Below are 13,605 nucleotides of genomic sequence, written 5' to 3'. Positions count from 1 at the left end.
TCTATCTATCTATCTATCTATCTATCTATCTATCTATCTATCTATCTATCTATCTATCTATCTATCTATCTATCTATCTATCTATCTATCTATTGTCCAGATGTGCTTGTGTGCAGCTGTCTGATCGTCATGGTGACTCACAGAAGCATCTTCTTGCACAACAGGTTTCTGGCGGTGATGAAGAATGAGCAAGCCTCCCGCAGGCATCTCCTCAGCCGCCCGACGCCCATTGACCCGGTGCCCTCGGCTCTGTCTGTCTGTCTGTCTGGGCCGGCTCAGTCCGTGCGGGTTCGCCCGGGGTTACCTAAATACACACTGACTCTGGGTGGGATGAAGGCTCGGAGGGGTTTTCCATGGCTCGCCCCGGTAACTGGAGCGCCTCGTCAAACAAACACGTCCTCCGCTCAGTCGTGCAGGTAGCGGCGCCGGTAGAGCCCAGTTTCTGCCCCGGGTTCACCGTTGCTGCCACTGCAGCTCCGGATTCCAGTCCCACAGAATTGGGTCTTCCCGCGTAGGCCTGCGGGGGTCATGTGGGGGGGCCAGGGCGACACTTGCCTGGAAGAGTTCTACATGGAAGAAAAGCAACACTGAGACATCAGACTTCCCACAAATCCATCTGTAGCCACATGTCAGGGCCGAATTCCCAGAAAAAACTGGTAATATAGCAGATCATTTGTATTTTGTTGCATTTGAGCTGAAGAAGGCTCGTAAAAGACAAAAAGTGCTTTATTTGATGAGATCTTCTCCTCGTTTCCTTTGATGAATTGACACACAGGCTCCGTCTCACCTGTTAACGCCGGGTCCAACAGCAATATTACATGTTTTCCTAATAACCCCCAGGTGAAACTCATAAATAACCGCTCCCCTGACTTTGTTTACAGCCTTTTATTTTCTCTCTGCTCGGTCCGGCCAACGCCGTCCCCCTCAGAGCCACGATGACGGGAGGCTAACGCTAATAATGTCGTCAGCCTCGGTGATCCGGAGTTTAGTGAGTTTAGCGTCGCTTGGGGTATCATTTGACCTAACTATGAATCTTCTGGAACATCTGCAGAAATGAAGAGTGTGTGTGTGTGTTGGGGGGGGGGTTGAGAAATCATATTTCAAAGCTCATGTTCACAGGAAGACCAATTTCTGTCCCTGGTGCACGTTTCTGCAAAGGACCCGTCTTTCACCTCGATGAAGGTAATCTAAAGTGTCAGGTAGAGCTACTACATTAAACACGTCCAACACATAGTGAATGGATGACTTCATCGTCGGGGTATCCCCCCCGACTGATGTATGTTGTTGTAGCCTGACCCACAACAAGACCCCGGGTTCGTAAGGGTCATTCGTCACAACCTTCATGTGTGTGGCGTCATCCTAAGTGAATTACATATTGGAGTTGAGCTGCAGCAGTTAAATTATTTATTGTTCTATTTACAGGCCATAAAAGATTTATTTTTACTTTTAAAAAGCCTTTCCTGATCATCATCATCATCATTATAATAGCTGCACTGAACTACATTGAGGAAAACGCCTCTGGCATTATATCCTGCTCACATTAAATGTGGTGGGATTTACAGTAAAGTCATCTTAAGATATGCACGGCAAAAGTATTTCCGGTTGAATTAGTTTAATATAAATGCTGAAAAGCGCAACAGAGAAGCGCAAAATGTGATACAATGCTGCTCTCTAGCGACAGAGAGTGGTACTACAAGCTTTATCTGAAAAAGTATGTTCAACTATGTTTGGGAATAAACTGGAAATAGTTAATCTTGACGACAAAAAAACAGCTGCATGCTCCCGATGTTCAACAACAGAAAGAAAATCTCTTGTATGTAATGTTTAAGGTCTTTACATGTAATATTTCAGCACAGCTAAGGGGGAATATCTGTTTAAAATCTTAAATATCTCCACATGTCAGTCAAAAATGGTGGTTTTGTTTGTGGAAATGGAGAGAATTTATAAAATTTTACATTTGAAGGTTACATTTTTTTTTGGGGGGGGGAGCTTAAAATAGCTTTATTGTCTCCCCTTAGCCAGCCAGCCTTCTCAAGAGTTCATATAACAAGATGAGAAAATCTGTCTTCATTTACATTTCTCTCCTGTTTAGACAACCAGTGAATAGTTTTGTTGATCTTTGGAATAACTCATCACCGTGCCACAAAACAAGCGTGAGCTTTGCACCCTGGATATACAATTTTACAATGTTCAAAAATTCAAAAGTCAAAAGTATAAAATGCTACGTTATACCTGTTTGCATCCAGTGCACATTAACGTGTGTACATTCAGAAATATGGACTTTAAAATATGGGGGGAAAATACAGACATTAAAATATTTAAGAAGACTAATTATCTCTTTCTATTTCAATCTAGTTAGGCTACAATGAAAAAAGCTGCGGCTGCGAGCACCGTGTAGAAGACACAGCAGGTGGCGCTGCAGACAGAGTGAGAGGAGGAAATGACGACAGACATTCCGGGGAGGCAGCGAGCGCAGTCCAAACCACAGAAGAAGCAGGAGTTGCTCGTGGCGAGGATGTCTGAGTTGTACACCCGTGTTGCTCTTCTGGCTATGAGAGAGAGAGAGGGGTGAGACGTGGTCACAGCGTTTAAAAAGTCGGCATTTTAGTCTCCAAACTGGACTCACTGGGTTCGTAGTAGTCGTACACCTGCACCACAGCCGCTTGCACTCGGGCCACTTTGTGATATCGGTGGAGAGGAAGCCCGATGCACATCTCTGACTTGTTAACCTGTAAATCCAACCAGATATGTCGAACATCGACGTAATGAAGATTTTGTTCTGCCGATGAGAGACACCAAACACCCGATCGACACGTCAGAGACTCACTGAGTCCAGGTAAAGGGTGACTTTCTCCTCCTGATTCTCCACCTTTCTGATGAGGCCTTCAGGTGCAGCAGCGCCAGGAGGCAGTCTGAACCCGCTGAGCATGCCGGCTTCCACTATAACCATACCTGTCTGGCGGAGCGCCTGGCTGTCCTTTAATCTACAAGCGGCACAGACACGTGTGTTACTGAATCCCTGAAATAAGTGCGTGCATGCTGCTGATCCCCGGCAGCGTTTACCTTGTGCATATAGACAACAGCATATGGTTGTGATCTGCTTCCTCGGCCACTGCAACATCCAGTGAGAACGCTTCCTTTTCTGTGGCGTGCTGTGAAAACGCTCCGCTGTCCAGGTTGTAAAAGACGTTCAGCTGGAAGTGTTGGCGTAAAACAAGCAGTGAAGGAGTGAAACTACGAGTAGACGTAGACTGTAGACCTCAAGCCGTACCTGAAGTATTGCAAATCCTCTTCCTTCCATGTAAATGTTTAGAGCCACGTCTTTATCAGCGTCAATCTGAAAGTCGTGTGGCGAAGACACAGGACGCAGTTCAGCTGTATGGAACTACTGTCGGGTCTGAAACGACGCCTGAATGTTACCGACGGCGTCTGAGTTGAACTCGGTTCTCTCACCTCTTGGCTCTGAAAAGCCAGAAAGTTGGTGGAGTTGATGTGAAGCTGCGAGACAACCGGGGACGTCGGGGTGGACACGCTCAGCCCCAGGTCGATGGCTTTGGCCCCGCTGAACGCCGCGTAGTAAGCCAGAGCCTGGAGGGCGACTATGGTGTCCTGAGGAAGGAGAAATTACTCTCACGTGCACAGATATCCATGGATATTTTCCCGTGTCTCATCACCTGCGTTGTCCCGTAGCTCCCCAGACGGTTTCTCTGTTCGCTTAACCACTTCATGAGCTCGATGCCCTCCACCACGTTGCCGCGCCTAAAAAGAGCCAGCAGTACGTAGGAGGTCATCTCCACCTGCGCGGAGCGAGGGGGCCAGTCGGGTGACGGCGGGCCGGCCGAGGAGCTCCACATCATCACCCCATCTGCGACACCAAAGCCGCATCGGTTTGTTGCACTTTTGAATGGACCAGGCCAGCAGCGGTTTCTCACCGATTAAGTCTGCCCTCCTTCTGAGCTCATTCAGGGCTGCGCTAGCCACAGGGCTATTAGCCAACGCTAACGCATACGCTGCCAGACACATGCTGTAGTTACTGAGGCCTCCACCGGTCACTTTGTCCTCCAGGTACTTCTGAGCCAGAGATATGTTTCCCGCGTACCTGACCTACACACAAAACAGACTAACATTAATTCATTGAGGTTCTGATGGGTTCATTCGGGATGTGGCATCTGGACCCACCACGTAGCTCTCGTCCTCCAGCAGTGCCATCAGCACGTAGGCTGTGAGGGCCACCGGAGCGTCATCCAGCCCAGCCTGCATCTCTGTGTGGATCAAACGGCCCTTCTCGCTGAACTCCCCCAGGGGACCCTGGTGCTTCAGGAGCCAGGTCACGGCCCTAAACAGCACACTCTGGTTTACCCGCATGTAGGCCTGAGCCTGATGGAAGCACCTCAACACAAAGGCTGTGAACCTGAAGCACAAGAGTGGGACTGGTTCAAAAAGAAGTTGGAAGTTTAAAAATAAAGTCTACCTACTGACTTACCAGGTACTACCCGAGGAGTCGCTGTCTCCGAAGGGACTGAACGATCCATCCTCTCGTTGGTATGACACCTGTCTCTGATATCCTTAGAGATTCCCCAGAACATCCTGTTAGAACCTGGAATCACCTCAAACTACCACCCAAGCGAGCTTACCTTCCTTCATGTAGCCCACAGCCAAGCTCCGCAGCTCCTGGTTGTCTTGGGTTGACTTGTCCAGGTACAGGAGGACGTATATGCTTGGAGCAAACAGGATCATGTTCTGATCTCCACCGACAAGAGGCATCTCAACCAGGGAGTCCAGGTGGCTGATGGACAAGGCCAAAATATCGCCTGTGATTGAAGAAGGAACAATCTAAATATGTTCCAACACTCACAAAAAGCTAGCGCGGGACGATAAACGTACCAACCAAAGCCACGTGAGTCCTCTGGCTGCCCGGAACCACATGAGGTGGCGTGGAAAAGCTGAGGGATCTGGAAATGTTGTGGTTCAGTGGTGGCAGCTCCAGAAACAACGTCTTTGAGAAGGACCGTTCCACCCCCCCTGGCTTCAGCAACAGGAACTCCCCGTTAATAAACCGGGTGCACTATTCTACCTCAGGTCAGGTGAAAGATCGTTTACATCATCACACACCTGCACCAAAACTCTCCAAACAAGGCTGTCCGAGGCCTCTGCAGACACGGCGTCCACGGTGATGTCCACCATGCCCAGAGCCACAAGCCTTATAGGGAACGAGGCCACAGCAGACAAATGGCTCCCTAATGTGAGTTTCTGGGCATTTACCACAGACATGTCGGCACTGTTCGCCAAGACAAACTCAAAGGTTTCACTCTGAGCCAGCAGAAGGATGACCTGTGGAGACAAACGGGGGTGCCAGGATGCAGAACGTCTCAGCATTTAGCCATATTTGCTCCCTCTCACCTCTAAGTCGCGCTCTAAATGGTTGATCACGTGCACCTCCAGCACAATCTCCTCTCCTCTGACGAGGCGGGACGGGACATTCAGAGACAGGGAGAAGTCTTTGGTCACCATTAACTGGGTCAAGAGGAGACAAAAGTCATGTTAAATTGCCCAGCCATGGGCAAACAGTCGGCGTGTACAGAAGTGTGTATTACCTGCTGCGGCGCTGGGGTGAAACCCAAACCCAGGTTGTCTGACATCACCAGGGCCACAGCTCGTAAAGCCGTAAACCCGTCTGGCACGGAAAGTTTTTCACTTGTCCAGGTGTTTTCACTGAAAAAAATATCATGTATGCAGGTATAAACAGTACTATGACCAATTTTACAAAATGGCTGAATACACACAAATTGGGTTACACGTGCTGCTTCCTCCCGCTGCACAAAATTGGGGATTTGTAGGGCAATTGGTGAAACAATGGTGCTTATATAAACTATTGGGAGCTTCTCAATTTGGTCGATATTCCCATTCAAATTAGTTGGAAAGGTGGGACTTAATATTTAACGCCACTAGAGGGCGATCAAGATGTCCCACATTAGATGGTGTTTAAGGATAAAATCTCCCTCGAGTCACATTTCTTACTGACCTAACAGGCGAATCTATCCACAAGAGAGACTCTGTGTCATCCATCCAGTGTCTCCAGGACGTCTCTATCGTGAGGGCGTGTCCATCTTGAAACCCAGAAGAAGAGAATTAGAAGCGGAGAAAGTTTAAATGTGCAAAGAACGTTTCAGTTCCACATCATACCAACAGGTACATCGGGCTGCTGGTGCTGTTGTAGCACGGCGTTGGTTAGCATCTTAATCTTACAATTCTGTGGTAGGAAAGACAAAACACAAACACAAACATTGTTTTACCCTGTTGGATTGTGGAACCAACCGATGGATCAGAGGTTGATGATGTAAAACAATGTTAGTCATCATTGCAAATGTTTAAAAAAAAGTAAGTGAGGAGACGGATTAGAAGAGGCGACAATGGCGTCGTCAACATGCAGACAGCAGTAAAGGTCACCTTCAGACATCATGCCAAACCCAAACTTTGTTGCACCCGTCAGAAACCCTCGGGTCCTGCACCTTTACACGCTACAGTTACGCTTCTTAGAAATGGAAGTGTCATCTTCCAACAAAGGAGAGAGATATGTTACATCCAGACCTGCAGGTTGCAGTGAAAGCCCAAGCAGGAGAAAACGTGACAAAGGTAAAATGTATACCCGATTAAGGAGGCTGGAACCAGACAAAAGGGAAATGATGCGAATCTGACACAAATGGGTGATGGCCTGAGAGCAAACCAGGATTTTGCCCTTTTACCCAATACTCCATCTTACCTGCTTCACTCTCACGCTGAGGTCAGCTCGCGGAGTGTCGCGGTGTGTCCCCATCACCATGACTCCCAGCTGGAACCTGGGTTCAGCGGCAGTCACAGTGAGCGATACCTGCTCCCCAGGATGGGCTGTTTCACTGCTCCACTTCAGAGACACCTGAAAGCACCATGTGGGTAAGACTGTATCTTTCAGGTATAATGACTAGGAGAGGAAATACAGTACAGGGTTGGGCTGGTCGGTGGCTACGTGCACTGTGTCGCTGATGAGTTCTCCATCCGGATGGACACAGTAGACAGTGACGCAGGCCTCAGGGGACCAGGACAGGGTTGGCATCAGAGAAAAGGAGGAGGAATCCCCTGTTCCAGCAGCCACCACCTGTCCTCTGGAACTAACCTGAGAGGAAAGCAGCAAACTTGGGTATTTATGGTGTAACAGCGCAGCCTAATGTTCTTCTACTTATATTCATAGCTGAATTCAAAGATTATAGGTGTTTATCTTACATAGATATGCATATATAGTGGCTTGGTGGTATAACACCTGTATAACACCTGTACAACAACATTGAGTGTTACCCAGGAATTCTATGTAGGAATACAGATCATATGTTAATTCTTGTTTTTCTCCCACGTTATAACCTCTCGTATCTAATATGCAGATGATGCTGTTTTATATATTGTTAAAATTCCTACCACGTAGTGTAGATTGGATGGTTGGAATGAGCTTTCCACTTCTAGTTGAAGAGGAACTCCAATCTGAAGAGTTTAGCATCTCACAGTTTAATAAACATGAATAAAGTTAAGGCGTATTGGTTGCACAACTGTAGTGGAAGGTGATGGTTCACACCTGTGCAGCTGAAGTGTTGGCAGATACTTGAATATAGGAGCCTGTTGGAGAGGAGTAATGGCTGGAGACCCTCAGGGTCTCCTCACTAGATTGAAATTTAGCCTGAAACACAACAGGGAAAACAAAAAAAGGGGGAGCCTGTTGAATTCAGTCATTCAACAATTTTGTCGGTGCTGAAAAGTGAAATTAAATGGAGACCAGAACAAAAACCGCTTATGATGAAGCGAGCAAAACTGGAGGTCCTGGAAGCCACGATACTCACCCGAATGAAGAGCATAAGGACCTTGTCTTTTAACCTGAACTTGACGTGGACTTTTCCATCCTCGGGCACGGGGAGCGTCAGAGTCGTAGCTTCGTTGTTCATGGTGGTCGTTTCCTGGACCACTTCAATCACAGCAGGGTTTATTAAATCCTCTGAGCTGAGAGGCCCACTGTTGTAGCTCCGGATGCTGAGCTGTGGAAAACGAGCCGAGAAGGTTCTGGAGGTTCAGGATATTGACTGATCGGATATTAACAGACTCACTGTGGAAGAGAAGTACAGCGATGGCTTCAGAGACGATGGGAAATCATGGAACTCAAGGAGGAATCTGTTCTTTTGGACCTGGACTTCTGCTGTCTGGTTCACTTTTAAACCTTCGGTGACAAAAGATCGCAAGATTGAGGAGACAGGAGAGACTCCAACTGAGCTGCAGACGTCTGGTACCTGTAGAGCTGTCGGTGACGCACGCAGCCACGAGCACGCTGCCGATTCCTGGTGAGGAGTAGAGGGTTTGAAGCAGATCTTTACTGAAGAAAAATTGGGTTGACCCGTAGATCTGAGGAGAAGAACAGTCAGGCGAATCAAGTCCGTATGCAGATGTTTGAACGCGTGAGTCTTTCATCAAGATCACCTCTTTGGTTTGTGCTGGGATGGACGGAGGAGCCGTCTCATGCGTAGCAGAGGCAAGAGAGACTGAGACGACCAGTGTTCCGTGGACCGGCTGTCCACTCGAGTAACTACAGATAAAGAAGCATCAGCGCGGTTGTCTATAGGATGCTGCTCGTACACAGGCTGCGTTAGGTGAGCTAAGCAAACACACAGAACTCTCACTGATCCTGAAACAGCGTCGCCCTCCAGGACCTGCAGGGCTGTCTTGACCAGCATCTCAAAGGGAGGACGCTCTGCAGCCAGGCGGAAAGAAAAACAAAGAAGAAAGTGAAAACATCATCATTTACTTCCCAAAACTGGTTGGAATATAGAAGATCAGGCTCTAGAACAGCATTACAGGGGACCATTTTCTATAGATTTTAACCTCTGACCTCTGACCTCAACCTGACAGAAAGTTTGGGAGCCGAGAAGGACAGGCTGGATAAACAGAAGCGTAACGATTTACCGTAGTCCTCCACTGTGAATGTCCTCTCATCAGTTGCACCCTGTGTGGAAGAAGAAGGGAGGTAAAGAACTCAGTCTTTAAAGAAGTTCCTGACATAACGACACGAATCACATTTCAACGCTACATTGGCTGTCGCTGCGATCGTCCACTTTCCCATAATTGCCATCTGGGATAAAGGGAATTCCCACAACACAATTCCCAGATTCCCTGTGGCCTCCCGTCGATCTACGACTTCCCCGCTGGGATCCTGCAGGTAACAAGAGACTTTTAGTCATCATAACGGCCGCCTAGAGCCCTCTTCCGTCCTCTGCCTTTGTTGTTGGGACAGACACCCACCAGTACGGAGGCATCCACTCTGCCTTGGTATGGATGGTGATCCCACCTGAGGGATGCGACTCTGACTTTGACGGTGTCGCCCGGTTGGTAGTGCGTCCGGTCCGTTTGGATAAAGCTGGAGACGTTCCTGGGGCTGAAGGGAAGGGTGGTGCTGTTGGTGAAAACCAGGCTGTCCCCTTTGTAGCCCCTCACCGTCAGGTTGAACAGGGCGCTTTGTGTTAAAGGTCCATAAACCTTGAACAGGTTTGGGAACAGAAGTGTGATTTCAGCCATTCTCAAGTCAAATTTCTCCAAAGAAACCTGGAAATAAAAGGTGGATGAACTTAAAAACTCACCGGAGGGAGGGTGATGACCCCAGTGGAACCTTGTGAAGGTGGGAAACTGTATTTTAGTGCCTTCACAGCGAAGACTTGGGATAAACAGCATAAACATCAACATCACCTCCTTGGAATTCCTCTGTTTGGACCACTTTGGTGTTGCCATGAGCAACCTCAATCATGACCCTTCCTGGAAAATCTGCAGAAGACGTGACAGCCAGAGATGTTGGGACCCCAGCAAGCAGCGTTTCTGGACCCGTGACTACAAAAAATGCCCTTGTGGAGAGAGAGAAAGAAGAAACTCAAATCACAAGAAAGAAAAGGAATCAAAAGGATAACTGGGACAGAGTTCTTCTACCTGGAGGAATCCTGCGCTGAAACAGCTGGAGCGGACCACATCGCTCCCAAACTCACAATCAGGGTCCAGATCTCGTCCATGTCCTCCCGCTGTGTCTGAACGGCGACGGCTTATACCCGGACATGTGAACCTGAAAACCACACCTCATCGTGTCCTCACAGAGACTTCCCACAGGACAGAGATCAGTACACCCAGAATATTATCGCTCATTGTTTGTGGTGCACAAAGGAGGTGGTGGTGGGGGGGGGGGGGTGATGGAGCACTCTGAACACCTTTGCCCTGGGGGACAAATCTCGTCTGTCTATTCAGGGGTGGACAAATCCCCGTCCTGTCCATGACACAGAGGCGTCCTGGACTAAACCCACATGTCAGATGACCCGAGGCAGGCGAGACTCCTTCAACCATTCTGTTGTCCTCGGGTCAAAATGACCCGCCACTGCATTAAAAACCAAAAAAAAAATCCCCTAAACAATATTTTTTTAACTTGAAATTGTATGACTTTTCCTAGATTGGCCCCAAAAGTAGAACAAGTGAAATGTTGCTTTTATTCACATTTCCATGTAAGTTGTACAAAAAAAAGTACAAAGGTGGTCTTCGGGTCACAATGACCCATGAGGCAAATAGAGTTGAAATCAAGGTCACGGAGTAATTTACACGCCACAGAATTTTACAGTGTTTTAGATGTGTCTCAGATCAATCAATAGCAAATGTAAGCAACACAAGATAGGTGGTGTTCTCGCAGACTGCAGAGAGAATATAAAGGTGCTGCAGATGACAGGACCCCGAATTCTCTCTATGCTAAGACCATGAGTGCGCGTTATAATACTGAAGAGGCTCTAGAGCTGATTTTTTCACATGTCCAACAAGACAGCTCTGATTCAGAAGAGGAAGTGGAGGATTTATCAGAAGAAGAAGATGGGGAGGAATACAACCCAGAGAAAGAGAGACTTTCCTTTCAAAAAATGGCAAAATAACATGGTCCTCAGCAGAATATGACCAACACGGCAGGCGTGCGGAACAAAACGTCATAAAGATGACCCCAGGACCCACAAGGTATGCTGTCTCTCATGCCCGTGACATTGTCTCTTCATTCTACCTGTTTATCACACCAGCAATAGAAAAAATAATCCTGGAGATGACAAATCTGCAGGGTTTTCGCAAATATGGAGACAGCTGGAAAAAGATGGATGAGACTGACCTGCAGGCCTACTTAGGGCTGCTAATCTTAGCAGGTGTATACAGGTCCCGAGGTAAGGCTGCAGCTAGTCTATGGGACGCAGAGAGTGGAAGACCAATTTTCCGAGCCACAATGCCACTCAAACACTTTCACACCTACTCAAAACTGCTACGATTTGATGACCGTGAGTCAAGACCAGCAAAAGACGTGTGACAGACAAACTTGCAGCCATAAGAGATGTCTGGGACAAGTGGGTGGAGTGGCTGCCCTATCTCTACAATACAATGGTTCCATTTAGAGGTAATCTATTTACATATTTCTAATAAAAGTGATTTTTACTATTGATTTCTTCGACTGTTTTCTGTGACACTGATACTAATCACTGATGCTAATGTCTTCTGTCCAAAGGTCGTCCTTTCCGGCAGTATATGCCCAGCAAGCCAGCAAAATATGGGATCCAGTCATGGGTGGCTTGCGATGCCAAATCAAGCTATGCTTGGAAAATGCAAGTTTATACCGGGAAGCCGACTAGTGGATGCCCAGAGAAGAACCAGGGGATGCGAGTTGTGCTTGATGTGACAGAGGGCCTGAGGGGTTACAATGTGACATGTGATAATTTCTTCACCTCTTATGAACTCAGACAGCAGCTCCTGAAGAGGAAGATCACCATGGTTGGTACAGTTCGAAAGAACAAGCCTGAGCTCCCACCTGCACTGCTTGCATCAAAGAAGAGAGGTCTTCTCATCAAAGTTTCCCTTCACGCCCACCACCACTCTAGTTTCATACCTCCCAAAGAAAAACAAGAATGTAGTTCTTCTGAGCACACTGCACAGATACGGTGACATTAGCGATCGTGAGGACAGGAAGCCATCATCCTAGACTACAACCGCAACAAAGGAGGTGTGAACAACCTAGATAAGGTGATTGGAACATACAGCTACAGAAGCATGACTGCCCACTGGCCCCTGATCATCTTCCACAACATCATTGATGTTTCCTCCTACAATGCCTTTGTGATTTGGAGAGAGATCAACCCAAGCTGGATGTCTCGTAAGCAGAACAAGAGGAGGGTGTTCCTGGAGCAGCTAGGAAAGGCACTTGCAACTCCACTCATTGAAAGAAGGAAGCATGTCCCCCGCACAGAAGCCTCAGCAGCAGTTGTGAAAGCTATTCAGAGTGCAGGAGCTCCTGATCAACCTGAAGTTCCAGCTACCACAGCCACGTCCCCAGCTAGGGCAAGTAAGAGGAAGAGATGTCAGTTTTGCCCTCAAAAGAAGGACTGTAAACCACATACTGTGTGCTGCAAGTGTAAGAAATATATCTGCAAAAGCTGTGCACTTGCATACTGCCCTACATGTGCTAATTAATTGAATGGGTTTTGTTATTTTTCATATTTTTGTATTGTACATTGTCTTAAATTGTTCACTGGAGACCCAAAGTTGTCCCATACTTTTAACCTGCGCGTGTATGCGCGTGTGTTTCTGTTTAGACGCTGACAAAAGCACCCGAAAATGTAATTGTATTTATCGACTGGGGTGTTTTATTTTGAAACTTCTCATAGCACGCAACTTCCTTTTATCTTCCTTAGTGAGATAGTTGCCGGTGTTACGTGATTTGCGTGATTCTGGGGGAATGCACTTTCAGCGGAATGATCCTGGTCCTGGCTGCGATCATAACATGTGAGGATTCTTAATTCTTAATGTTGAGTTCTTCCTGCTCCTTTTGCGAACGCCTAGAAACACTTTTTTACTTTTACTTTTACTTTTCTTTCTTTGTGATTTGTATTTGTCTTTCTTTTTTAAATCCAAGCTTCCTTCTTTCAATGAGTAAAGAAAATAACTGATCGATTCATTCAGAACTTCATATAAAACCAACTCCGGGTCGTCCTTGACAAACTTACATCAGCTCGCATTCGCTTGTTTAACCAAACGACATGCTGCTTCACCATCACGGACCAAATTTGGATTTATTCTTGCCAGGCATTGTCCGAAGCAGTGCGCTGCATATGATGTGCAGCCAATACGATGACCGAACCAGCTACAGGGTCGTGGGCCGACCTGTTGATGCCGAATGCGTCTACATCTACCGCAATGCAACTGTGAGTAATGCCGCTATATTACGAATATCTGCCCTTTTCTCGAGTGTTTCACACCAAAAAAACCCACACGCATGAACACGCCGTAGGAACACTGGATATTCATCATATTGATTACGAAATGACTAGAAAGAAACATCACATTTTCTTATTTTACAGGAAAGTGAAGAAATTAGATATTTGGTCGTTCAAAGTAACAGCGGTGAGGGGTTCCGTGAGTGGGGCCACTGATTCTGTGGAAAAACAGGTGGCCCCCGATGCAGAAAGAAGGCTGCACATGTTCCGCGGGCTATTTGAACCGAAAGGCGAAAGGAAAAAAAGAAACAGAAAAATACGTCGGGTGACATCA

The 13,605-nt window shown here is 47.2% G+C and overlaps 1 protein-coding gene across 1 annotated transcript; it reads right to left on the bottom strand.

The window, feature by feature from the left end:
* Positions 1 to 1,485: 1,485 nt before the first annotated feature.
* On the bottom strand, positions 1,486 to 13,198 carry LOC101072229 (CD109 antigen-like). Its single transcript, XM_029830979.1, has 32 exons — positions 9,985 to 13,198; positions 9,751 to 9,902; positions 9,645 to 9,673; positions 9,310 to 9,543; positions 9,098 to 9,220; positions 8,974 to 9,013; positions 8,680 to 8,761; positions 8,491 to 8,596; positions 8,304 to 8,415; positions 8,124 to 8,233; positions 7,863 to 8,054; positions 7,601 to 7,702; positions 7,447 to 7,509; positions 6,980 to 7,150; positions 6,761 to 6,913; positions 6,184 to 6,250; positions 6,023 to 6,107; positions 5,595 to 5,712; positions 5,401 to 5,514; positions 5,113 to 5,331; positions 4,885 to 5,026; positions 4,635 to 4,811; positions 4,484 to 4,565; positions 4,180 to 4,411; positions 3,933 to 4,104; positions 3,675 to 3,865; positions 3,454 to 3,609; positions 3,272 to 3,337; positions 3,064 to 3,194; positions 2,828 to 2,984; positions 2,627 to 2,729; positions 1,486 to 2,549 (listed from the first exon to the last, which is right to left on the bottom strand). Exons 1-32 carry the CDS (start codon positions 10,062 to 10,064, stop codon positions 2,356 to 2,358), a joined length of 4,155 nt encoding a protein of 1,384 aa, XP_029686839.1. The 5' UTR covers positions 10,065 to 13,198; the 3' UTR covers positions 1,486 to 2,355.
* Between the last annotated feature and the right edge of the window lie 407 nt (positions 13,199 to 13,605).

This window comes from Takifugu rubripes, chromosome 2 (assembly GCF_901000725.2).
Source record: "Takifugu rubripes chromosome 2, fTakRub1.2, whole genome shotgun sequence".
NCBI classification, from domain to species: Eukaryota; Metazoa; Chordata; class Actinopteri; order Tetraodontiformes; family Tetraodontidae; genus Takifugu; species Takifugu rubripes.
The sequence above is the reverse complement of the archived record's forward strand: the minus strand, read 5'-3'. Positions and strand labels throughout refer to the sequence as shown.